Raw genomic sequence first — 27,083 nt, 5'->3', positions numbered from 1 at the left:
GGCTGGTCTCTAACTCCTGACCTCAGGTGGTCTGCCCGCCTCAGCCTCCCAAAGTGCTGGGATTACATGCATGAGCCACTGTGCCTGGCCTCACTCTATGTCTTTTAGTTGGAGAATTAGTTCATTTACATTCATTATTGTTATTCATCGGTAAAGACTACTGCTATTTTTGTTATTTGTTATTTGGTTGTTTTGTAACTCTTCTCTTCCTTTTTTTTTTCTTGCCCTCTTCCTTTGTGGTTAGGTGATTTTCTTTGGTAGTATGTTTTAATGTATTTTTTAAACAAATTTTATCACTTTTTGTTTTTGAGACAGGGTCTCACTCTGTCATTCGGGCTGGAGTGCAGTGACATGATCATAGCTCACTGAAACCTTGAACTCCTGGGTTCAAGCGATCCTCCCACTTTAGCCTTCCAAGTAGCTGAAACTACAGGTGCACACCACCATGGTCATTAAATTTTTTTTTTTATATAGATGGGGTCTTACGATGTTGCCCAGGCTGGTCTTGAACTCCTTGCCTCAGGCATTCCTCCTGCCTCAGCCTCCCACACTGTTGGGATTACAGGTGTGAGTCACTGCGCCCAGCCTGCGTTGTTTTATTTTTTTGATATGGAGTCTCGCTGTGTTGCCAGGCTGGAGTGCAGTGGTGTGATCTTGGCTCACTGCAACCTCTGCCTCCCAGGTTCAAGCAATTCTCCTGCCTCAGCCTCTCAAGTAGTTGGGACTACAGGCGCATGCCATCACGCCCAGCTAATTTTTGTATTTTTAGTAGAGTCAGGGTTTCGTCATGTTGGTCAGGCTGGTCTCGATCTTCTAACCTAGTGATCCACCCTCCTTGGCCTCCCAAAGTGCTGGGATTACAGGCATGAGCCACTGCGCCCAGCCCTGTGTTGCTCATTTTTAGTATAGCTACTATATGTTTTTTCTTCCTGGTTACCATGAAGCTTACAGAAAGCATCTTATATGTGGGTGGCAAACCACACAGGTGCTGAGGCAAGAGACCAAGGGCACAAGCTGTTCCAATATAATAAAGGAAATATATAGAATAAGAATAGTTATAATAGTTATACTAGAAATAGATTATAGATTTGATTATATATGAATATTATTAATCATTAGTTTGTAGCATTACTCTTTATTCCAATATTATAATAATCTTTGTTCTACAGTTATAACCTAGGAAAAACCAGGCCATACAGAGATAGGAGCTAAAGGGACATGGTGAGAAGTGACCAGAAGACAAGTGTGAGCCTCTGTTACGCCCAGACAGGGCCACTAGAGGGCTCCTTGGTCTAGTGGTAACACTGGTGCCTGGGAAGGCACCCATTACTTAGCAGACCTTGGTCTAGCGGTAGTGCCAGTGCATGGGAAGGCACCCGTTACTTAGCAGACCGGGAAAGGGAGTTTCCCTTTCCCTGGGGGAGTTAGAGAAGACTGCTCCACCACCTCTTGTGGAAGGCCAGACATCAGTCAGGCCCGCCCACAGCCATCCGGAGGCCTAAATGTCTCCCTGTGATGCTGTGCTTCAGCGGTCACACCCCTGGTCCATTCTCATGTTTTGCCCTGTACATCTGACGCTGCCTTCTAGATAGCAGTAGCAGAATTAGTGGAAGTATTAAAGCCGTTGATCTCTCCGAAAAGTGCATAGAAGAAATAATGACGTAAGCTGTCTGCTCTCTCTTTCCGCCTCAGCTACCAAATAGGGAAGGGCCCCCTGTCCGGTGGACATGTGACTTGTGTGACCTTACCTATCATTGAAGATGACTCACACTCCTTACCCTGCCCCCTTGCCTTGTATACAATACATAACAGCGCGGCCAGGCACTTGGGGCCACTACCGGTCTCCATGTCTTGGTGGTAGTGGTCCCCCGGGCCTAGCTGTCTTTTCTTCTATCTCTGTCTTGTGTCTTTATTTCTACGATCTCTCGTCTCTGCACACGAAGAAAAAAACTCACAGGCCCAGTAGGGCTGCACCCTATATCTGGCGCCCAATGAGGATTTCTCTCTCATCTCTGCACACGAAGAAAAAAACCCATAGGCCCAGTAGGGCTTGACCCTATATTATACATATAACAAGTTATTTTAAACAGTTGACATCTTAACTTTGATTACAAAGAAAATCAAACAGAGGAAAACTAAAAGACTCTACACTTTTTAATTCCTCACATTGTGACTTCTCGTTGTCTCTGTCTACATCTTTTGATATTCCGTATCTCTTAACTGTTTGCTTTTGATAAATTTGTCTTTTAGTCTTATACTAGAGTTATGAGGGGATTGCACATAATTATAGTATTAGAGTATTCTGAATCTGTGTAATTACTTTTACCAGGGAATGTTGTATCTTCACATGTTTTCTTTTTGCTATTACTATCCTTTTCTTTTAGATTGATGAACTCCCTTTACCATTTCTTGTAAGAAATGATGGTGATTAATTTCCTCAGCTTTTTTTCATCTGGGAAAGGTTTTATCTCCCCTCCATGTTTGAAGGAAAGCTTTGGTTGGTACAGTATTCTTAATTACCAGTTTTTTTCTTTTAGCATTTTGAATATGTCATCTTGCTCTCTCTTGTCCTGTATGGTTTCTGTTGAAAAGTCTGTTGCTAGATGAATTGATGCTCTTTTATGTGTTATTTCCTTCTCTTCTGTTGCTTATTTTTGGATCCTTTCTTTGTCTTTGACCTTTTAAGAGTTTGGTTAGTATATGTCTTGGGGTAGTCTATTTGGTTATTATTTGGTTTTTATTTGTTTGATGATTTCTGACCTTGCTGTACATTGATTTTTTTTTTTTTATAGTTTTTGCTTTTATCTTTCTCTAGATTTGGAAAGTTTTCTGTTATAATTTGAATAAACGTACCCCTTGTTCTTTCTCAACTCTCTCTTGAATGCCATTGACTCAATTTTGCTTTTTGGAGGTTAGTCTGTGTATCCTGTAGGCCTTCTCCATTCCTTTTCATTCTTTTTTCTCTTCTGTGTATTTTCAAATAGCCTATATCCAGTCCCACTGTTTTTATTTTTTTCCACTGCTTAATTAATTCTGCTGTTGAGAGCCTCTGATGCATTTTTCATTTCAACAAATATATTTCTCAGTTCTAGGATTTTTGTTTGATTTTGAAAACGTATTTCCACCTCTGTTAAATTTCTCTGATAACTTTCTGAGTTGGTTTTCTGTGTTATCTTAGAGTTCACTGAGTTTCTTTAGAACTGCTGTTTTGAATTCTTTAACTGAGAGCTTACACATTGCTGCCTTACTAGGGTTGGTCATTGGCACTTTGCTTTGTCCATTGGCTTCCTGTTTATTTTGTTTCTTATCGGCCTTTTATGGCTTCATATTGAAGGATCATTTTTTTTTTTTTTCTAGTTTTTGCTGTCTGCTTGTTTTGGTCTTTCTAGGGCATACTTGCTTAGAGGTTCTTTGCAATTGCCTGTTGAATCCCCTCAATTCTAGATTGCTGCCTCCTTTTCAGAACTAAATGGTGCTTTAAGCCCCAGTTTGCGTTGGGTGTCACAAATGTTTGGAACTCTGTTCATCCTGAATTAGGCAGAAAGGAGTGGGAGCGGATCCCAAAAGTGGTACCTCGGCTGTGTGGGAAGTCTGGTTAGGGATTTATGGCCAGAAGACCCATGGAATGTGTGCCTCCTACAGTATAGTGCTGCTGAACAGCTACTCTGATTTGATGTCTGTTTTGGCTGAGATAAAGAGCAGAGTTTCAAGGGCCAGGCTTGCTAGTCCTGTATCTTCTCTTTGACTGTAGCTACCCTTAGGGATTTTTCTTCCTGCAGGTACTCATAAGGCTTCCTGTGGATTGAGGCAGGAATAATTTTCCTGCAAGGGAACCCAAGATGGTGGGGAAGCTGGCTCTCTGCCTTGATCTCACTTTTTCCAGGGTAGAGACTGTGATTCCTGGGGGAGTTTTCTGTGCTTTGTGCCTGGTAGAAGGGGGAAGGATGTTGCAGATTCAGAAATTTGTTTCTTTTATTATCTGCTTGGAGTTTTTCATATCTCTGGCCCCAGGGATCATTTCAGCTTCAGACTTGAGTTCTGGGATATTGCTGGTGATAATCCTGGTGCTAGATATTTTTTTTTTTTTTGGTTTTCTATTGGGGAGGGTGAAGCCAGATTGTTTCTGCTCTGCGATTTTGGTGTTGCCACAGATATGTACACACACACTAATCCTTATCAGCAATATAAAATTGTGTGCATTTCCTCACTTCTGTACCTTTTAACATACTACTCCCTTTAGGTAAAATGCCCGCTCCTCTTTTTCTCCCTCGTTACCTGGATTAATTCCTCTACATCCTATAAATATTGAGTTTATATGATATGGGAACCTCCTCTCTCCTTTTACTCTCCATAGTATTATATATGCTTATACTCTTCATCTATTTAGGTTTACTTTTACCTATTAAAATTCATTTGATTTCTAAATTGCAAGTTTCTTGGAGGCTAGGGATGTCTTTTTAATTTTATTTGGGCCAAAATATATCTAATTCACTCTAGTAAGTTTATAATATTTTAAAGAAAAATCAATAAATTGAATAGTTGTCTTACTGACATGTACATAAAGAAGCTAACTCCCTGAGGTTCTTTGGGGGAAGGGATGTTATACAGAATAAGAAAAGTTAACATTAAGGTGCTTACCTAGGTATAGCATTAGGTCTGATTGTATTCAAATCTTATGAACATACATGATCATATCAGTAGATGCAGAAAAAGTACTTGACAAAATCCAACACCATTTCGTGATAAAAACACTAAAAATACTGGGACCAGAAGGGAACTTCTTTGGCTTGATAAAGGACATCTATGAAAAACCCACAGCTAACATCATCTTTAATGATGAAAGACTGAATACTTACCCCCTAATATCAGAAATAAGACAAGAATGTCCACTTTACTACTTCTGTTCAGCATTGTAGCAGAGGTTCTAGTCATAGCAACTAGGTAAGAAAAAGAAATAAAAGGAAGAAGTAAAAGAAAAAGAAGATGTAAAACTAACTCTGTTTACAGATGACCTGATATCGTATATAGAAAAACCCAAAGAATCCACAAAAGCTGTTGTAGCTAATAAATGAGTTCCGCAAGATTGCAGGAACCAAGATTGATACAGGAACATCAGTTGTATTTCTGTACACTAACAGTGAACAATATGAAAATGAAATTAAAACAATTTCATTTATAATGGCATCAAAAAGAATAAAATACTTAAGAATAAATTTAACCAAGGAGATGCGAGACTTGTACAGTGAAAACTACTGAACATTGTTGAAAGAAATTAAAGAAGACCTAAATAAATGACAAAACATTCCATGTTCTTAGATCAGGTTTAATATTGTTTAGATGGTGTATTAGTTTCCTAGGGCTGCTATAACAAATTACCATAAACTGGGTGGCTTAACAGAGATTTATTCTTTCACAGTTTCAGAGGCTAGAAGTCCACCTTATGGGTGTTGGCAAGATTGGTTTGTTCTGGAGACTTTCAGGGAGTATCTGTTGTATGCCTTTCTCTGAGCTTCTGGTGCTTCCCAGCAATCCTTTTTCCTTGGCTTGTAGATGCATCACTCTATATTCTCTGCCACTCTCTTCACATGACCTTCTTCCCTGTGAGTCTATATTTCTTGGTGGGTATCTGTGCATGACTCTCTTATAAGGACACTAAACATTGAATTTAGGGCTTACCCTAATCCAGTATGACCTCACTTTAACTTGATTACATATGTAAAGTCCTTATTTACAAATAAGGTAACATTAACAGATACCTGGATTAGGACTTCAGCATATTTTGGAAGGGGGCATAATTCAACCCACAATAGATGGCAGTATTTCCCAAACTAATCTTCCGATTTAAGTGTAATCCCTATCAAAATCCTGGTACTTTTTTTGCAGATATTGACACACTGATACTAAAATTCATATGGAAATTCAAGGGACCCACAGTTATCAAAATAGTCTTGAAAAGGAAGAACAGAGTTGGAGATCTCACAATTCCTGGTTTCAAAACTTAACCACAAAGCTACAGTTATAAAGATAGTATATTAGTGATGTAATGTTAGACATGGATTAATGGAATAGAATTGAGAGTCCAGAAATAAGCCCCTTGCATTTAGGTCAATTTATTTATATATTTATTTATTTATTTTTAAGAGATGGAGTTTCGCTAGATTGCTCAGGCTGGAGTTCAGTGGGGTGTTCATAGGCACAATCATGGCGCACTATAGCACAGAACACCTGGGCTCAAGAGATCCTCCTGCCTCAGCCTCCTGAGTAGCTGGGACTACAAGCATGTGCCATTGCACTTGGCTGGTTAGTTGATTTTTGACAAGAGTTCAAGATACTTCAGTGAGAGATGAATGGTCTTTTCAACAAATGGTACTGGGATAATTGGATATCAACAAACAAGTTGAACCCCTACTATACACCATACACCAATATTATATCAAAATTGAACATAGACCTAAAGGTAAAAGGTAAAACTAGAAAACTCTTAGAATAAATCATAGCCATAAATCTTCATGACCTTGGATTAGACAATGGTTTAGTAGATATGACCCCAAAATTAGAAGCAACCAAAGAGAAAGTAGAGAAATAGTACTTCATCAAAATTAAAAACTTTTGTGTTTTAATGGAGACTATCAAGAAAATGGGCAACCCATGGAATGAGACAGAAAGTTTGCAAATTATATGGGTTAATAACGGACTTCTATGTAGAATATATAAAGAACTCTTAAAATTCAATAGTTAAAACCTAATAGAAAAATGGGCAAAGGATTTGAATAGACAGTTTTCCAAAGAAAATACGCTATAGAGTTGGTTAATAATGTCATTGTATTATTTGGCTAGGGTTGCCATAATAAAATACCACAGACTAGGTTGCTTAAACAATAGAAATTTATTTTCTCAGCTTGGGTAACATAACAAAACTCCGTCTTTACAAAAAATACATAAAAAGAAAAAATTAGCCAGCTGTGATGGCATGTACTTGTTATCCCAGCTACTCAGGAGGATGAGGTGGGCAAATTGCTTGAGCTCAGGGAGGTCAAGGCTGGAGTTTGCCATGATCGCGCCACTGCAGTCCGCCATGGGTGACAGAGTGAGACCCTGTCTCAAAAAAGAAAAAAAAGTATTTTCTCACACTTTTGGATGCTAGAAGTTCAAGATCAAGGTGCCAACTGTGTTGGTTTCTGTTGAGGCCTTTCTTCCTGGTCTATAGATGGCCACCTTCTCTCCTCATTATGGCCTTTCTTCTGTGTGCACTTGGAGAGGGAAATCTTTGATGTCTCTTCCTCTTATAAGCGTACCAGCCCTATTGTATTTGAGACCCACCTGTAATACCCAATTTAATCTTAATTACTTCTGTAAAGGTCTTATCTGTAAATACAGTTACATTGGGGGTTAGGGATTCAGCGTATGAATTCTAAGGGGACGTGGTTCTGTTCACAACATTCATGAAAATATGCTTGATATTACTATTAGGGAACTACAAAGCAAAACCACAATGGCATACCACTTCACACACTAAGATGGCTTGAATAAAAAAAAATAACAACTTTTGTTGAGGATGTAAAGCAATTAGACCCATCATGTATTGCTGGTAACACTGTAAAACAATTGGGTTGCTTTAAAAAACAGTTTGGTAGTTTCTCAAAATGTTAAACATAGAGTTACCATAGACCCAGCAGTTCCGCTCTTAGGTGTGTACCCAAAAGAATTTAATAATGTATGTCCATACAAAAAACTGTATATGAATATTGTGGAAGCATTATTCTTAAGCTCCAGAAAGTAGAAACAACCCAAATGCCTATCAACTGGTAAATATGATATATTCATACATACCACAAAGGAATCAAGTACTGGCACATACTGCAACATAGATGAATCTTGAATTATGCTAAGTGAAAGAAGCCAGTCACAAAAGATCACGTTGTGTGATTTTATTTATATAAAATATCCAGAATAAGCAAATCCATAGAAACAAGAAAGTATATGACTGGTTATTTAGGGCCTGGGGAAAGGGGTGAATATGGAGTAACTGCTAATAGTTATGGGGTATCTTTACGACATAATAAAAATGAAATTAGATAGTGGTTATGGTTGTACGACTCCATGAATATACTAAAAACCACTGAATTATATACTTTAAGTGGGTAAATTTTATGGTGCGTGAAATACATCTTAAAGCTGTCATTAATAAAAGAAGTAAAAAAAAGGTACAATTATTGCCTATCAGTCAATAAATAAAAAGGAAAAAAATCTTAAGGATATGACTTAAGTTCTGATTAGCATGTACTAACACATTTTGTGTTAAATTAGGAGGAGTATTTGCAGAATTCTTTCTTTTTTTTTTTTTTTTTTTTTTTTGAGACGGAGTCTCGCTGTGTCTCCCAGGCTGGAGTGCAGTGGCGTGATCTCGGCTCACTGCAAGCTCCGCCTCCCGGGTTCACGCCATTCTCCCGCCTCAGCCTCCCAAGTAGCTGAGACTACAGGCGCCCGCCACCACGCCCGGCTAGTTTTTTGTATTTTTAGTAGAGACGGGGTTTCACCATGTTAGCCAGGATAGTCTCGATCTCCTGACCTCGTGATCCACCCGCCTCGGCCTCCCAAAGTGCTGGGATTACAGGCTTGAGCCACCGCGCCCGGCCCAGAATTCTTTCTTGTTCGAAATTTTTCTTGGGCAGTAGAGTGCTAACGGTAATATGATACTTGAGTTCTAGAAGATCTTTTTGTTCCTTATCCAACAGAACTTACTAAGTACTTATTCTGTATTAGGCCCTGTGATTAGTACTAGGATCACAAAGATGAGACATCGTCTCCTGCTTTGAAGGGGTTTCCTTTTTAGCTTGGATAGATAGAATGGGAAATAACTGTGATAACATGTTAAAAATAATATGATTGGTAAGTATTCAGAATTTTTTGAGAGTGTAAGAGAAGAGTGGTCATTACTGGGCAAATTAGAGAAAACTGCAGAGGGATAATTAACACTTGGAGTAAACCTAAAAGATAGACTGGGTTTCACTGGGAAAAGCACTCAGCAGAGGGAGCACTTGTGTGGTGGCTGCTCTGTTTGGGCAGGATAGTAAGTCTAGTAAATTTTGGGTAATTGAGAATGAGATAAAAGGCACTGTTGTTGATATGGCTGAGAGAAAACTTCGTGTATATGATTTTTATTTTTAACTGGTCAGAGGCACTTTTTTCTCTTTGTGATTGCTTTGGAAAGAACAGTTTACTTGGCCGGGTGCCGTGGCTCACGCCTGTAATCCCAGCACTTTGGGAGACCGAGGCGGGTGGATCACCCGAGGTCAGGAGTTCAAGAACAGGCTGACCAACATAGCAAAACCCTGCCTCTACTAAAAATACAAAAATTAGCTGGGTGTTGTGGTGCGTGCCTGTAATCCCAGCTACTCGGGAGACTGAGGCAGGAGAATTGCTTGAACCTGGGTAACAGAGTGAGACTCTGTATCAAAAAAAGAAAAAGTAAAGTAAACAAAGAACAGTTTACTTGTGTGGTTACAGAAAGTTAGTAAGCAGATTTTTATATGGTGTGACCACTCAGTCTTTTATATGCTGATAACCATTTGGACTAAGAAGAGGATATAATATGCCAATATTGTAGAAACTTATTTGACAAAGGAACCTTTACTCTTGGAATTCAGTGTGGAATTAGGGGAGGTGTTCTGTTATCAATTGTGGTATATCTATTTGATGGAATATTAAGTAGTCATTAAAATGATTATTTTGAAGATGATAGCAGCATGGAAAATGCCTGTATAAAGACATCAGCATCCAAATTAGTTTGATACAATGATTACAATTATGGCAAATATCCATGCATGGAAAATTAAAACTAGATACTATTTTTATCCTTTAAGTTGGTAGTGGTGTGGGGAAATGATACACTCTTTGTAGAGCAGTTTGGTTCTACTGGAATTGGAAAGAAATGTATACTTTGATCAGACAGTTCTTTTAAGAATCTCTACTGAAATACTGACCTCATGTGCACAAAGATGTATACACAGGGATGGTCTTTACATCACTGTATATATGGGTGACAGTTTGGAAGCACTTTAAATGATAGTCAATAGGACAATAGTTAAGTACATTAGTATGTATCCAAGTGATGGAATACTCTGTAGCAGTTAAATTGAATTAAGGTCTATTCAATTTAGGTCTGTATTCTTAGACCTATTTAAGATAGGTCTGTATCTGTGACACTAAAAAAATAAACCTTCCCAGATGTATTCTCTGAAAAAAAGTCACAAAATATATGTGTGTATGTGTCTCTATGTCTATGTATACATATGTATGTATATAATATTCCCATTTATGGGAAAACAACTGTGTTATGAATGTCATTCAGCATATTGATAGAATGTCTGTAAGGACACAGAGTAGAATATTAATAGTGGTTTCTAGTGGGATGGGAGTGATGATCCAGGGTGTTTGTGTGAAATGGAACGTTTACTTTACATGTTTCTGAAATTTTGAATTTTTAACAGTAATTATGTATTACTTTTATAACAGTTTTAAAAAACATGCAGGGGAGAATAGACAAAAGTATACCAAAATATTTACACTTGTATTAAGGTGGTAAGATTATGGATGACTCTTTTCCCAAATTTGTATATTAAAATTATGAAAAGGAGGTGCTGGGGCGGTGGTTCATGCCCGTAATCCCAGCACTTTGGGAGGCTGAGGCAGACAGATCACTTGAGCTCAGGAGTTCAAGACCAGGTGGGCTAACATGGTGAAATCCAGTCTCTACCAAAAATACAAAACTTAGCTGGGGACGGTGGCACGTGCCTGTAATCCCAGCTACTTGGGAGGCTGAGGCAGGAGAATCACTTGAACCTGGGAGGCGGAGGTTGCAATGAGCCGAGATCACGCCCCTGCACTCCAGCCTGGGTGACAGAGCAAGACTGTCTCAAAAAACAAAACAGAACAAAACAAATATATATGTATATGTATATATATAAAAATAAAGGAAACACAAGTCGTTCAGGATATAATTGCAAAGGATTGTCTTACTCTTTTGATCTTCAGTGTTTACGAATTTTGTATTAAAATTAAGCAAACCTATCCATTTTGAGGTTTAGCTTTGCTCTTGTAGGTGGACCTTCAATCCTGCTGTTCTCACTAAAGCGAACATTGTCCGAAGTGGAGAAGCTGCTCAAGGTGCAGAAGGAGGCACTTCGCAGTTTCAAGTGGGTGATCTTGTACAAGTTTGTTACGACCTGGAACGAATTAAACTTCTACAAAGAGGACATGGAGAATGGGCTGAAGCGATGCTTCCGGTAAGTATGTATAGAATGATTCTGGGCTGGAAATTACAGTATGCTTATGTCGTTTTTTAAAAGTAAATTAATGTAGAAATTAAATTGGCATAAAACTTCCTAGAGTTGTATTCTCCATGTACACCTAGACATACTCATGCTTTTAGTTTTCTAATTTATCCCAGTTAAATTAGCCTGGGAAGGTCCAGAAAAGGTTACAGTTAATATTTAATATTTTTTGATAGAGTAGTTATTGGAGAATGTTATGTGGTGCAAGTCAGCAGTGGTTTTCCTGATACTTAACCTCAGAATGATACATGTCTGTGCCCATCTGGTCTCTAGCAGTGCTGGACCAGTGCAGCTTTCCTGATTTGGGAGCCTGCGTCTAAAACTTGAGCATGAAAGAGCAGCTGAAAATGTGTGTGCTTTCATAGAGTGAATTTGTTTCCAAAGAGCTACAGTTTAATTTTTTATTTAGTCATTTTTTCATCAAATGTTCAGCAGCAAGAAACAAATTGGCTTGTTCTGCCCTCTCTTTAACCATCCTTCCCTTTCCCTGTCTGTATCCCTTGCTTCTGTCCTTCTGTTCCCACCTTTGGTATTACTGTGTCACCCTGCCATCCCTTATGCTGCCTTGTTCTGTTTCCCTTCCTCCTCCACCTTGCTGTGTCTTCCTCTGTAGTTCTCCACCTTGCCTACTGCCATCTCCTGTCTCATTCAGCCTCTCAGCTCCTGTCCTGTCTGTCCCTCCATTCCAGTCCCATTCAGTGCCTCCATCCTGTCCCATGTACTTCATCTCACATCCCTTTTAGTATCCTGTCACCCCCACTCTACTGTAATTGTTCAGTCTCTTCTCCTGGCCAGCACCTCCTTCTCTTCCTATCCAGCCCCAACACCTGCTCCATCTCATCCCCTCCCATCCTGCCTAGTCCCTGATCAGTAGTGGGACCATGCCTGTGAATAGCCACTGCACTTTAGCCTGGGCTAATGTGAGACTGACTCTTAAAAGAAAAAAAATGCAAAAAATAAAAAATGAGCTAAAAGAAATTAAGAAAATGAAAAAATGTAAGAGAAGGAAATCAGAAATGAGGTGATATAACTTAGGAAATAATTAAAAAGAAGTGAAAAAGTCGTAAGTGAAGACTAAGCTGGAAGGAACACAGAGCAGAGCAGATAAATGCAACAGATAATGCCTAAGAGAAATGGAAGGTGAAAAAGCAGGAAAATTTTAAAAATAAAAAAGGCAAAAGGTATTTCAGAGAAAGCAACAAACATGAAATAGCATATATATATACACACATACACTCACACACACATACACACACACATACACACACACATACACACACACATACAAGGTATCCTTGTAGAAAGGAGAAACAAAACCCAAATAAATGAAACAAATATGAAAATTTGTAATTTTAGAAAAATTTTCCTGGAATGGAGAAAACAATTTGAAACTAAACGTTGAAGGGGCACATTGCATACCTGGGAAAACTGACCCAGAACAACAAACATTGGGCCATATTCTGGTAAAATAACTGAATCTTCAAGAAGAGAGAAAAGTATCCAGGAAAAAAGACCAGGCAGGTTATTGGTCCTAAAGGAAAGAAAATTATTTTGCTGTTAAGAAAAAAATCTCGTCTCAGTGTTTTATGCCAGAAAACAGTGAGATAGCATTTAAGATACTCAAGGAAAGAATATAAGCTGAAGATTTTATATGTAACCAAACTGACTTTCAAGTATAACTGTGCTATGAATATGTGAGAATTCTTGTTCCCATGAGTCCTTTCTAAGTAATTTGCTAGAGAATGAGTTTCAGACAACCAAAACAACTGAAGAGACATCAAGTGAAGGACTAGTGATCATGGAATATGTATTGATTTGTTGGACTAAGATTAAATGAATGTTGTAAAGGAAAGGGTAGAATATATAATGATTATGTGTTCTAACAATGTAAAGTATAGTTGTAAAAAACAGGGTGGAAATTGAACACATGAAAAATTTAATATGTTTGCCTTTTAGTTGTATTAACTGGGACTAAATATTATTTTAGATCAAAATATTAGAAAAGAGAAAGGGTAGGGTAAGGACACATGAATGACTAATTTCAGTATTGCACATACTAGGGAACCAAGTTGATATATATATGTATTTTATATATATATAAAATAACTATTAGGACAATGCAAACTGTATTAAAGCAGACAGTGCAATGATAAACTATGAAGTTAAAAATAAGTGTCCCTATATAAAAAGGGAATAGGATATAAGGGGCAAAGAAGTAAGGGAGACCTCTTTGAATATGTCTTGTTTTATAGATTTGATTTGAAATCACATACATATTTAATACAATTGTAAAACAAAATTAAATTTAAAAAGAAAATTCCTAAAAGTGGAAAATAAAATGAAGCAAATGAAACTAAATGTGTTTCTGTTAGCATAACCATGTAGAGAGAAAATTCCAAGTAATTTTTTAAACACAGTTAATTTTTCTTTATATCTTCATAGGAAGAATAGACCCTAAAGAACTGCATGGAAATGAAATGTTTAACACTTTTCAGAAATCTTATTGCATGTAGTAGTGTTGATACTGTTATTCCGAGATTGTTAGATGTACCAAAAAACAGATGAGTACTTGTGTGATAATTCTGTTACTCCTTTGACTTTGAGGATCAGAATTATCAGAGTTGTGAAAGGAGATGCAGATATAATATAGAGGAGGTAAAGACCCTGTAGTCTTGAATTTGAATGAAAAGAGTGTTTGAATTCATGATTTATGCTTCTTTAAAAACAAAACAAATGTCTTCTTTTGAGAAGTGTATGTTCATATCCTTTGCCCACTTTTTGATGGAGTCATTTGTTTTTTTCTTGTAAATTTAAGTTCTTTGTAGATTCTGGATATTAGACCTTTGTCAGATGGGTAGATTGCAAAATTTTTCTCCCAGCCATAAAAAAAGAATGAGATCATGTCCTTTGCAGGGACATGGAAGAAGCTGAAAGCCATCATCCTTAGCAAAGAAACACAGAACAGAAAACCAAACACCGCATGTTCTCACTCATAAGTGGGAGTTGAACAATGAAAACACATGGGCACAGGGAGGGGAACAACACATACTGCGGCCTGTCAGGGGGTGAGGAGCAAGGGGAGGGAGAGCATTAGGACACATAACTAATATAATGCAATGCGAGGCCTAGAACCTAGATGATGGGTTGATAGGTGAGGCAACCACCATGGCACATGTATGGCTATGTAACAAACATGCACATTCTGCACATATATCCCAGAACTTAAAGTAAAATTAAAACAAATAAGAAAAAAATGCCCCAAACAAAAACTCCTATTTCCTAGCTGTATTCATGAAAATGCCTCCACAGTGACCATTTTAGTAATAACTAAACTTAGTGCCCAGGTTATGGTTTGCAAGCAGCCTTTCTCTTAGTAAGGAGCCAAGGATTTTTGGAGAAATGGCTAATTCTAGCTCTTTGACAAGAGGTGAACAAAATGAGCCTCATACCGGGTAACAAGGAAGCTTTCACTGGTTTCTTAGGGCCATTAGCAACCAACTTGAAGGGGTTCTTGCTGACTATGTACAGAGAGCCAATGAGTTACTAAACTACACCAATTAGTAAAATTCAAATGGTAAGAAACTTTGTAAGACAAAGAACTGTTTTTCAACAAATAATTTGCAAAGAAAAAAATGTACGTATGGACTTTATGTGGATCTTGATTTAAACAAACTAAAAAACTGGTAATTTATGAGGTAATTGGAAGTTTGAACACTGAAATTTTGTGATATATAACTATTGTAACTTTGAGTTGATAATAAATAGCATTGTAAAATATGTTACTAAAAAAAGAGTTCTTACTGTTTGGAGGTACACACTGAAATAATACTGGAGGGCAGCATGGGTAGGGAATAAAGGAAACAAGATTAGCCATGAGCTGATAATTGTTACAAATGGTTGATGGGTACATGAGGATTCAGTATGCTATTGTCCAGTTTTGTATCTCTTGGAAGTTTTCCATAATAAAAAGTTGAGGAGAAAAAAACGAAAGAATGTAGCCTCATAGAGTTTGAGATGATAATGGAAAATTCCAAGTGAAAATGTCTAATAGGCAGTTAAAAAATTAGAATTACTATGTGTATGTGGGGGTGAGGGGTAATTTTGTGTTTTCAAAAAAAAAAGGTGATAGTTGTCAAAGTGGGTTGAATTTTCAATGAAGAAGAGTAAAAACCTATGGAATAAAATTTTGGGAAAATGCACAGGTTTAGGAATATGAGGAAGGGAAGGAACTGGCAGAAATCAGATGATTCCAAAAAGGGTTTAAACATAGATGTAAGCTTGAGCCGTTCTTGTCCAAATTAGTTTTTTAAGTTTTTAGAAATCCGATTTTCTTTTTTAGGTTTTATTGATGATAGATTTTAGACTACTTGAGTTGCAAGTTCTCAAAATGTACCTTATGGGTTTAAAAAGGAAGGATTGAATATCAAAATAGATTTTTATAAACTCATATGAATAGGATAGACTTCATCATGATTTGTCTCATATTCTTGTAGAAGTAGTTTTATTATTATTAAAAGATATTTTTTTAACATTTATACTTATTCAAATAACCCATTTCCATATGGTTATCCTTTGAAAGTTTTTTCATTAGTAATAAGTAAAATTATTACTTTAAGCATACAAAAACTAGTGATTGATTTTATGGCATATACTTTAGACTTGGAAATATGAATCTATTTCTTTTCCCCAAGACTTTAGGTAAAGTTGGCCGAGTACAACAGATTTATTCAGACAGTGATTTAAAGGTGGAAGTTTGTGGAACATCTTGGACATACAATCCAGCAGCAGTTTCCAAGGTGGCATCTGCAGGATCAGCCATTAGCAATGCATCTGGTGGTATGTTTTATATTGTGTTTCTTTAAAAGTAATATGGTTTACATTAAAACCTTTGCTAATTCCCCAGTTCTCATATACGGATAATGTTGTACATGTGCTTAGCTTTGTTCCAGATTACACAGCCTTACTTGAATATTGATCACCTTTAAACTTTCACTAAAAATTATTATTATTTTTTAGTGTGTTGAACAACCTTTATTCTGGCCGAAGTACTCCCTGGAGAAGTTCCATAAAATGTGTGCTTTTTCTTGGATGTATTAGGAGATTTTCCACATCAAATTTGAGATTCCTAAAATTCAAGATTCTACTCTTTAGTCAGAACTTTTGTTTTCTGCCAAAGAACCATCACTTTCTTAGACTGCTTCATTTTTTCTGTATTTCCAACATTATTGCTAGCAGATGGCTTTCTTCTTGTATATTTTTACATCGCAGTTATTTTTTCTCTTACCATTTAATGAGTTATTATACATGCTACCATGAGTAGAAAACTATGTTAAAATGTGAATTGCTGGATGCTTGAGTAGATCATTCACATAGTCTTTCTTTCCTGTGCTCCAGCTTTGTATACACAGACTCAGTTCATTTTACAACATATTACAAGTTACTGTATGTACATGCTGTCATCCGGAAAAGGAGATAGAACTGTAACTATAAATAGTAAGAAACAAAAGGAAAGCATAAAGTAACTTCCAATTTTACTTTTGTTCTGCTTTCTGCTTCCTCTGCCTTTTTGTTTATTCTTTCCTGCTGTCATTTGCTAGTATGCTTAACATTTAAATCCGGTGTTTATTTTTACCTTGAGGTTAAATGACATTATGGTAGGTTGACTACATACAGAGTAGAAGAGTGAAGGACAGTTAATAGCCTAGTCTCAAATTATGTGGACTTGGCCCACTTTGTCATTTGTCCCTTGCCCTATTTTGTGATTTCTCTGCTTCATAATAAGTACCCCAAGAATTCAGGAGTAAAGCTTTGTAGCTTCTGTATTGATTGATACTGTTTAGAAAAAAATACCTTATGAAAGGGTTTAGGTATATTCATCCCTGGTTCATTGTTGTTTTTGTCAAAACCAATCAGTTGGCACTTATTGAAAGTTATTAGCACTTAAATGTCTGGTTTCAACCTAAAGAAAATTGGTTTGTCCCTAAAATATGTCCCCGGATATTACAGAGATTGTTGCTTTTGCTTTTTTTTTTTTGTTTTTTGAGACGGAGTCTCGCTATGTTGCCCGGGCTGGAGTGCAGTGGCGCGATCTTCGCTCACTGCAAGCTCCGCCGCCTCCCGGATTCATGCCATTCTCCTGCCTCAGCCTCTTGAGAAGCTGGGACTACAGGCGCCCACCACCACGCCCGGCTAATTTTTTTTGTTTTTTTGGATTTTTAGTAGAGACGGGGTTTTACCATATTCACCAGGATGGTCTCGATCTCCTGACCTCGTGATCCGCCTTGGCCTCCCAAAGTGCTGGGATTACAGGCGTGAGCCACCACATTCGGCCAGATTGTTGCTTTTGATCATAATCATTGATTGAATTATTTTAAAGTCTGTAGTATTGAGCTCTGAGAGTCACTGTAGTGTCCTTAAAACCTGAAAGGAAGTTTGTATCATTGTGGTACTCCCATAGTACTGTATTTATTCATAAACTTTTTACGATGACTTTTAAATCTTGAATTATTAGTATATAATGCACTACTTTTTCTAAAATTATAATTTGATATACATGAATTGGAGAAAACTTGGAATACTTAAGGGCTTGCATTTAATGCAGCTTTTTATAGTAGGGATTATAACTTGCATGGGTAGTTATCTATAGCATAGTAGAAAAATAACATTAGTGATGGAAATAATAAAATAGGAAAAGATTATAGAAATATTGGGTAATATTTGTTTCTTGATAGTTAAGGTTTGAGATCCTCCTATATTAGCAGCTTTATTTGATGCTTTACAGAAAGACTCTCACAACTCCTGAAGAAATTATTTGAAACCCAAGAATCTGGTGACCTCAATGAAGAATTAGTTAAGGCTGCTGCCAATGGAGATGTTGCTAAAGTGGAAGATTTGCTTAAAAGACCAGATGTGGATGTGAGCATTTTAAAAATTATTTTGAAACATACAAAAAGTAGAATAGTATAATGAACCTTATCCTCAACAATTACTAAGATTTTGTCAGATGTGCTTCATTTATTCCTTCTTTCTTGTTTTTGTGAAGTATTTTAAAGCAGATATCAGACATTCTTCAGTGTGCATTTCTAAAAAAAAAGAGATATTTTTGTATTTAACATTATGACCCTTTTTATGATTGACACAACTTAAATTTTGGTTTTTAAAGACTAGTATCCTTTTGGGAAATTCAGCAATTTTTTTTTCTCATGTAAACATCATTTTATGACATCTTCTAAGTATGTTTTAGTAAATTTTATAAGCAATTTTATTTTTTAATTTTTGTGAGTACATAGCAGATGTGTATATAAGCAATTTTCAATCCCTCTTTTCAAAATATTTAATGTAATTCCTCTCCACCTCAATGATAGTTGACTGTTTCACAATTTATAAGGCAGATGAATTAAAGGCCATATATTTTATAACTATTCCTAGGTTATGTTGTATTTTTGCCATTCATACAAGCCATCTTTTAAGTGGGCAGTTTTGATTCTAGTCATTGTGCTTTGGCTTTGGCATTGACAACTTGCTGGCACCAGTATTATGTTCGGTGCCAGCCAAAAGTTGTAGTTGGAGTGACAATTTGAATCATTCTCACTGTACTGTAAGGGCTTTTGTTATCATACCTTTCTTTGCATGTTTGTTTGTTTTTAAGTATGCTAGACAGTTTGAAGATCGGATCTATAATTGTAAAGTATTAGTGTCTTATTTCTTCTATAAGCTCAACATGTTAGCTTTATTATAAATATCAGTTGTAGCAATATAAGCACAGCAATTTGTTGATTGGTTGTGAGCTGTGTAAAAATAATTTGCCTTAAATGTTGAAGTACCAAGTATTTTTTGTGTTTGAAAGATGGATTTCCTTTGTATTCCAGTCAAGCAAATTTAGATTTTACTATAATTTTTTTTCATTTACTTACTAATTTATTTTAAAATTATTTTTTAAGAGCGTTACAGTACTAAAAATTTAAAGGAAAATACAGTTCTATAAGGTTTGTTATGAAAAATAGCATCTCCTCTTTCTCACCCCTATTTTCCTGTTCTTCAGAGGCAACTATTCTTAGCTGGCTAATAGCCTTCATATTTACCTCTACATTTTCCAGTAACATAACGATATACCTCTGTTATAATGTCTTAATTTTCTTTCTTCCTTTCCTTTCCCTTTTCCTTTCCTAGATCTTTTGATACCTCACTGTGGAAGGTGAGGATTTAGCTTTATTTCACCACTTCCATCCCATCCCCACCAGACACACACATACTGTTTCCAGCTTCATCATGTAGTTATATTATATTGTAATTTTGTTTGGATTAAAATTAGTTGTGCATGTTATGTAAATGACATTCATAGCCATGCTGTGGAGTATATTAGATTATGTTTTCCTACCTAACTTTTTGTTTTTAATTGGAGTTCATAATTGTCATTTTTAAAAAAATTGAAGTATAATTTTCATACAGTGAAGTACGTGGATCAGCCAGTTTTGACAAATGCATACCACCCACATAGTCCACACCTCTATTAAGGTGTAGAATATTTCCTTCATTCTTAAAAGTTACTTGTGGTCTTTCGCAGTCCCTCTGCTTACACATAATTTTTATATTTTTTCATTTGTTAGTGATCTGTATTCTTATACTTAATTTCTTCCTAAATTCCTCTTTAATCGTAACATACCTCAATTGCTCGAGACATTTAAGTACAACAGATGAAATGTATTCATTTTCATCTTCTGGGAGACATTTCTCTTATGCCTTCTGATATTCTCCATCTGAACAGGGTTTCCTCTGCACTGGATGCCCACTTGGAGTGTCTTCTCACCCATCGTCCTGAGGGTTCCCTTCTCTTCTCTCCTATGTTGAATTTCTTGTTTTCTGTATCCCCTGTCTTTTTGTTTCTACATTTTCTCTCTTTTTGGTGAGGTAAGGCTTTTATTAGCTTCTGAGAAACGATGCATGGGAAATAGACCTTTAATATCTGAATTTTTTTAAAACTCCACAGTTAAGTTTTAGATTGGAATAGAGTTCTAGGTTAGAAGTCATTTTCCTGTAGAATAATTCCAGAATTACTATTGAGAAGATATAAGCCATTCTGATTCCTGAACTTACATGTACGCTGTTTTTTCTCTTAAGCATGATGATATTTTGTTTTGGTCAGCATTAAGAACTTGCACAATGATACACATTGATGTGGATCTGTTTTCATCCATTGCTTTAGGTGTTTGACTTTTTAAAACTGGAAATCATGTCTTTCATATCTGCAAATTTTCTTTAGTTGTTTTATTGGTTATTCTTGGACTATTCCTCGGATTTTCTTTTTCTTTTTTTTCTCCTGTTTTTTTCTTCCCCCACTTCCTTTCTGAGAGGTTCCTTAACTTAATTTTCTCACCCTTTTTCCAAGATTTTTATTCCATCAGTTTAAAATTTCAAGCTTTTCTTGGTTGCCCTTTTCACATTCCTTTTGATAGTATCATGTTGGTGTTTAAAGAGGATACAATATCATTTTTTTCCTTACTGAGCGTATATGATAGGTCTTTATAAGAAAACAAGTTCTTGTGTCTGCTTAAGTTTTTTGTCTCTTCTGAGTTACTGTTTTCACATCAGAGCCATTCCTCAGACGTCTGGTAATCCTTGGTTGTTCGTTCATCTATAAGAGGGGACAAATCTCCAATCCTTGGTTGTCCATTCATATCTCAATAGGACATTACAAAGCTGATTGATAGCTCTCCTCACCTGGACTTATTGACTAACTTTGCATTATGGTGATTGGGTGTGTAGAGTTTTGGGGGATCTCTAAATACCATCCTACAGAAATCTATTCTCTACAGTTGTTCAAGTTTTCCTGTCTGGGGATGAGATGCAGGCAGCTAGTGTTCTGTCCTTGAGTTTGAGGAGTGGGCTTGGAGTGTGACCATTGCACATCAGACTTACACCTGAGGCCCCCCTTGTTACCTATGATGTGCTTATGTTTGTAGGCTTTGAGTTTGTCTGGGATTTCCTGTGCTCTTTACACTGTGGCTTCCTGTTCTCTCTAAAGTGAGATAACACTTTTCCATCTGTTTTCTCTCTTTCACAAAATGTGTTACTTTTTCTTGTTTTCTGATGTTCTCCCTTTATCTTTATGGATTTTTACTAAAATAAAATTATTTTAATGTCGTTTTAGTGTGGTTTCAGGAAAGATAGTATATAAACATGTGGCCAGGCTACCATCTTTAACCATCTTTAATGGTTTTGTGGATGGGAGTAAAAGGGGTAGAATTAAAGAATTGCACTTGGCCTTGGGTATGTCCATGGATTAGTTATACATGTACATGACATCTGGAGTGAAGGGAAGGTTGGAAATTGCTGCTTTATAATAGTTGTATATACCTACCTTGTGTATCCTTATTTATTATCCTTGCAGTTTGCCTGCAAGTTGATGTTTGGTATTTTTGTTGAATTGAATTTATTTATCCTTAGCAGCTAATATCTTTTCTAAAAGTTTTCTTTTCACTTCAGTGCGTTTTTTCATTGAACCATGGACTCAGAGATTAATCTAAAAAGAAGTATATATACAAAACTAACTTAACTTACTTCCTTTCTTTCCTCCCTTCTTTTTTCCCTTCTTTCAACTTTGCAGATTGCCTAACAGTTATTTCATAACTCTTTGGACAATGGAACTTTTGTTTTTTAAAACAATGCTTGCTTCCCTTCTCTGAATTAAGAAGTCTGTAGTTATTTGAACTATGATATATGGAACACCAACCTAAATTATTCTCATGGAATCATACAGTATACTAGATTTAAACCTACACTGTATGTATATATTGCCTGTTTCTGATTATTCATTCATTCATTCATTCATTCTTTTTTAAAAAAAATTTAGGTAAATGGGCAGTGTGCTGGCCACACAGCTATGCAGGCTGCTAGTCAGAATGGACATGTTGACATTTTGAAGTTACTTTTGAAGCAAAATGTGGATGTCGAAGCTGAGGTAAGTAAACTTGAAAAATATTTTAAGTAAACATTTATTTCCTAGAAATAATACTTGTATATCATGAGATGGATTGTTTTTATTTTTGAAATTTAATATCCACCTAAGACTTTTCTGATTGAAAATAAAAATCTGACAGAGACTTGTCTTTCTGTGATCCTTTATATTTTAGCCATACTCCTAGGTAAAGATAGGAGTTGAGTTTCATGCTACTGTGGTGTAACCATCATGTTTTACGGAGCTAAAGGTGGGCTCGTCCAAGTATCAGGAATCATAGTAGGGAAATTGAAGGACGAGGAATGTAAGTCCACTGGGTCAGAATCTTTCCTGATCTCTGTGACACTTGGAAACATTTTTTGTTGTTGTTTTGTCGTAACTGAATTAGCATTTTTAAAGTTTTATTGTTTCTTGACCTTAATGTGAATATTTGAAGAGTTCATAATGCATGTTTATCACCGTATGTGTGTATATATGCTTCATTTAATTTAGAATATATTCTTATAAAAGAGAAACACTTCTTAATATCATTGGAGTCTGGATTGGGGATCTCTCTATATCTCTAGTGTGAAGGATGGCTTGCTTTGTCTTACTTAGCTACTCATTACTAAAAATGTATTTGAATCACACTTATTTTAGTATAGTGCAAGATTATTTAGAATAAATCAAATTGTAGCAAATTTAAATTAGGCAGAAAATTGCAGTTTTGTCTAAAAAACACTCTCATCTGTGAGAGCTTAATGAGGACTTGAATTGCTGAGGGCTAAATTGGATCAGCCTGATTTTACTAATTAAAAAATTTAAAAAAACGCATATTGGAAAAGAGAAGCCTTTTCTAGTCTTATGTTACTTTTTCTTTTTTCTATAAATGTATGTATTTTGAATTGTTGGACAGCTACTAAAGAGCCTGTGGTTTTTAAGGTTAAACAGGTCATCTGTAATGTTGGAATTTTCTGTTGGCTAGAAATAACTTGAAATTAATTAATTAATTAATTAATTTTTTAAGCAGAATCTCATGCTGTTGCCCAGGCTGGAGTGCAGTGGCCTATTCTCAGCTCACTGCAACTTCTGCCTCCTGGGTTCAAGTGATTCTCGTGCCTCAGCCTCCCCAGTAGCTGGGATTACAGGCACCTGCTACCACACCTGGGTAATTTTTGTATTTTTAGTAGAGACAGGGTTTTACCATGTTGGCCAGGGTGGTGTCGAGCTCCTGACCTCAAGTAATGTGGCTGCCTCAGCCTCCCAAAGTGCTGAGATTACAGGTGTGAGCCACCACGCCTAAGAACTTGAATTTTAAATTAGCAGATTAGATATCTATGAACTATACAATAGTTTTATTACTCTGATGTCTTTATGAATGAGATTATATAATTTGATTTTACTTTTGCACTAGTAATTTTTAAGTTGCATCTTTCTTGGTTGTGAATTTAGGAACCTAGTGTGTGTTACAAGGTTTTTTTTGGTAATGAAAGTTAATTTTAGTATTTTGTATATAGAAGGTAATTACTTTACTTTCTTATTATTTTAGTTTTATTTGGTGGAATGGTATGAAATTTCTTGAGCTGAATATCTGATTTTTAATTTAGTGAATCCAGAAACCCCAATAGCAACAACTACTGAAAAACCAAAGTTCTTCTGATTACAGCTAATAAGGCAAGAAGCTGAAAAACCACATTTCTTTTTGCCTAAGTTTCTTTTTAAAGTATGCTTTCTGATTCAGAATTTAATCACCAACCTGGCAGCATGGGATTATTCATATATTTGTGTTTCTAGAGATTTTTATTCACTTGAGAGGTTTTGCAGAATGGGTTTGCAGCTTTGGAATTAGGAATGAAATTGGCATTGTTTTTCGAGAGTAGATTTTCTTTCCTTTTTTTTTTTTTTTTTTTGAGACAGAGTCTCCCTCTGTTGCCCAGGCTGGAGTGCAGTGCCATGTCCTTGGCTCACTGCAACCTCTGCCTCCCGGATTCAGGCGATTCTTGTGCCTCCGCTGTCCGAGTAGCTGAGATTACAGGAGTGCACCATTGCGCCGCGCTAATTTTTGTGTTTTTAGTAGAGTTGGGGTTTCATCATGTTAGCCAGGCCAGTCTCAAACTCCTCCTGACCTTGAGTGATTCGCCCACCTTAGCCTCCCAAATGCTGGGATTACTGGCATGGGCCCCATACCCGGCCAGATGTTTTTTATTTTTTGTTTTTTTGTTTTTTTGTTTTTTGATACAGGGTCTTGCTCTGTTGCCCTGACTGGACTGCAGTGGCATGATCATGGTTCACTGCAGCCTTGACTTTCCAGGCTCAAACAATTCTCCCACTTCAGCCTACCAAGTAGCTAGGACTACAGGTGTGTGCTATCATGCTTGGCTAATTTTTAAAAATTTTTTGTAAAGACAAGGTCTCACTGTGTTGCCCGGTTTGGTGTCAAACTCCTAGACTCAAGTGATCCTCCTGCCTTGGCCTCCCAAAGTGTTGGAATTACAAGTGTGAGCCATTGCACCCAGCCTCTTTTTTTCTTAACTGTACTCAAATATAAAACAAACAGTTAATAATATAAACATGGAACGACGGGAGTTGAAGTGAGTCTTGGTAGTCTAGATATTTATAAATAATGGTTTTTGTTTGTTTGTTTGTTTGTTTGAGACGGAGTCTTGCTCTGTCGTTCAGGCAGGAGTGCAGTAGCACAATCTCAGCTCACTGCAAGCTCTGCCTCCCGGGTTCACGCCATTCTCTTCCCTCAGCCTCCGGAGTAGCTGGGACAACAGGCGCATGCCGCCACGCCCGGCTAATTTTTTGTATTTTTGGTAGAAAGGGGGTTTCACCGTGTTAGCCAGGATAGTGGTCTCCATCTCCTTACCTAGTGATCCACCCGCCTAGGCCTCCCAAAGTGCTGGGATTACAGGCATGAGCCACCGCGCCCGGCCAAATAATGTATTTTTAAGTTTGCAAACTGACTGCTAACTAGAACAGTAAGATAGATATATGGGACTTTTACCGTATTCCTCATTTGGATTTCCATTTTGTGCATTTTTTATTTTAAAATTCATTATAAGAAAATGCAATTTGTAAAAGTGTGAAAAGGGGTATTAATAACACAGTTTCCCAATTGGTAAAGGAAAAACTATATTGAAAAATTGAGTTAAAATATAAATATCGGCCGAGTGCAGTGGTTCACGTCTGTAATCCAAGCACTTTGAGAGGCTGAGGTGGGTGAATTACTTGATTTCAGGAGTTCAAGACCAGCCTGGGCAACATGGCAAAACCCTGTCTCTATTAAAAATATAAAAAATTAGCCACCTGTGCTGGCGCACTGCTATAGTCTCTTCTACTTGGAAGGCTGAGATGGGAGAATCGGTTGAGCCCAGGAAGCCCAGGCTGTGGTGAGCTGAAACCGCACCACTGCACTCCAGCCTGGGTGGCAGGAGTGAGACCCTGTCTCAATCAAGACTTCAGCCCAATACTAAAAAAAAGTTTATCAAAGTTTCATTTTTCTAGGATATAAGAATTAACACTGCCTGTTAAACAACTGTATAGTTTGTTTAATACGTTGGTTCTTAGCTGGGGGCATTTAGGTTCCACAAGGGACATTTGGAAATGTCTAGTGGCATTTTTAATTCTTACAAGTGGGTGGGTGGAGGAGGTACAGCTGACATCTAGAGGATAGAAGCTAAGGATGCGCCGGGCGCGGTGGCTCAAGCCTGTAATCCCAGCACTTTGGGAGGCTGAGATGGGCGGATCATGAGGTCAGGAGATCAAGACCATCCTGGCTGACACGGTGAAACCCCGTCTCTACTAAAAAATACAAAAAACTAGCCGGGCGAGGTGGTGGGCGCCTGTAGTCCCAGCTACTCAGGAGGCTGAGGCAGGAGAATGGCGTGAACCCGGGAGGTGGAGCTTGCAGTGAGCCGAGATCTGGCCACTGCACTCCAGCCTGGGCGGCAGAGCGAGACTCCGTCTCAAAAAAAAAAAAAAAAAAAAAGAGAAGCTAAGGATGCTACTGAATGTCCTACAGTGCTCAGGACAGCTCTCACAACAATGATCTGGCTTTAAATGTCAGTAGTGCTAAAGTGGAGAAAAGAGTTAATTTTGCAGATGCACTTAGATTTGTCATACATAATTTGCCATATTGTTTATAAAGTGATTTGTTTTTTATGAACTTTTTTATCGTTGGAAACATTAAACATATACAAAGGTAGAGATAATAGTATAATAAATCTTATGTACCCATCGCCTCACATGAATTAATACTCATGGCCAGTTTTATCTATACACCTTTCCTCCCATTCCCTCTACTGAATTATTTTGAAGGATATCTAGACAGATACCATATTATTTCATCAGTAGATATTTAATATGTATTCTAAAACGTAAGGGCTCTTTTAAAAAGTTTCTCACCTTTATCACACCTAAAAATGTTAAAAATCTTTGTTACACCTAAAAATGGTAATAATTGATTTTTTAAAATCTAATTTTATTAAAAGTTTTGGAGTTAGCAGAAGAATGAAGGAAATAATATATTTTGTTCTCCAGTTATCTCATTTGGTAACCTTTCATTTTTTCCATCTGTATTAGGAAGTAGGCTCAAGAGAGGTATAGATCATGGTCTGCAGACTACAGCTCACAGGCCAAATCCAGCCCTCCATAAAGTATTGTTGAAACACAGCACAGCCATTCATTTATTTACTGTCTGTGGCTCCTTTAGTGTGACAGTAAAGTAGCTGTGTAGTTTCAATAAGAGACTATATGGCCTGTAAAAAGTAAAATATTTACTTTCTGGCCCTTCACAGAAAAGTTGCTGACCCGTA

The 27,083-nt window shown here is 37.0% G+C and overlaps 1 protein-coding gene across 4 annotated transcripts in view; it reads left to right on the top strand.

Moving 5' to 3' along the window:
• Nucleotides 1–27,083, top strand: part of MIB1 (MIB E3 ubiquitin protein ligase 1) — a 135,485-nt gene that overhangs the window by 43,077 nt on the left and 65,325 nt on the right. For all 4 annotated transcript variants that reach the window (XR_012427259.1, XM_005587054.4, XM_005587053.4 and 1 more), the window contains 4 exons: nt 11,102–11,285; nt 16,025–16,169; nt 18,115–18,248; nt 22,183–22,290. Coding sequence is in view for 3 of the 4 variants with exons in the window: in XM_005587054.4 (XP_005587111.1) it covers nt 11,102–11,285; nt 16,025–16,169; nt 18,115–18,248; nt 22,183–22,290 (571 nt within the window). In the remaining variant the exon portion in view is untranslated. The remainder of the gene's footprint in view (nt 1–11,101; nt 11,286–16,024; nt 16,170–18,114; nt 18,249–22,182; nt 22,291–27,083) is intronic.

This window comes from Macaca fascicularis, chromosome 18, assembly GCF_037993035.2.
Source record: "Macaca fascicularis isolate 582-1 chromosome 18, T2T-MFA8v1.1".
Taxonomy (NCBI): Eukaryota; Metazoa; Chordata; class Mammalia; order Primates; family Cercopithecidae; genus Macaca; species Macaca fascicularis.
The sequence above is the reverse complement of the archived record's forward strand: the minus strand, read 5'-3'. Positions and strand labels throughout refer to the sequence as shown.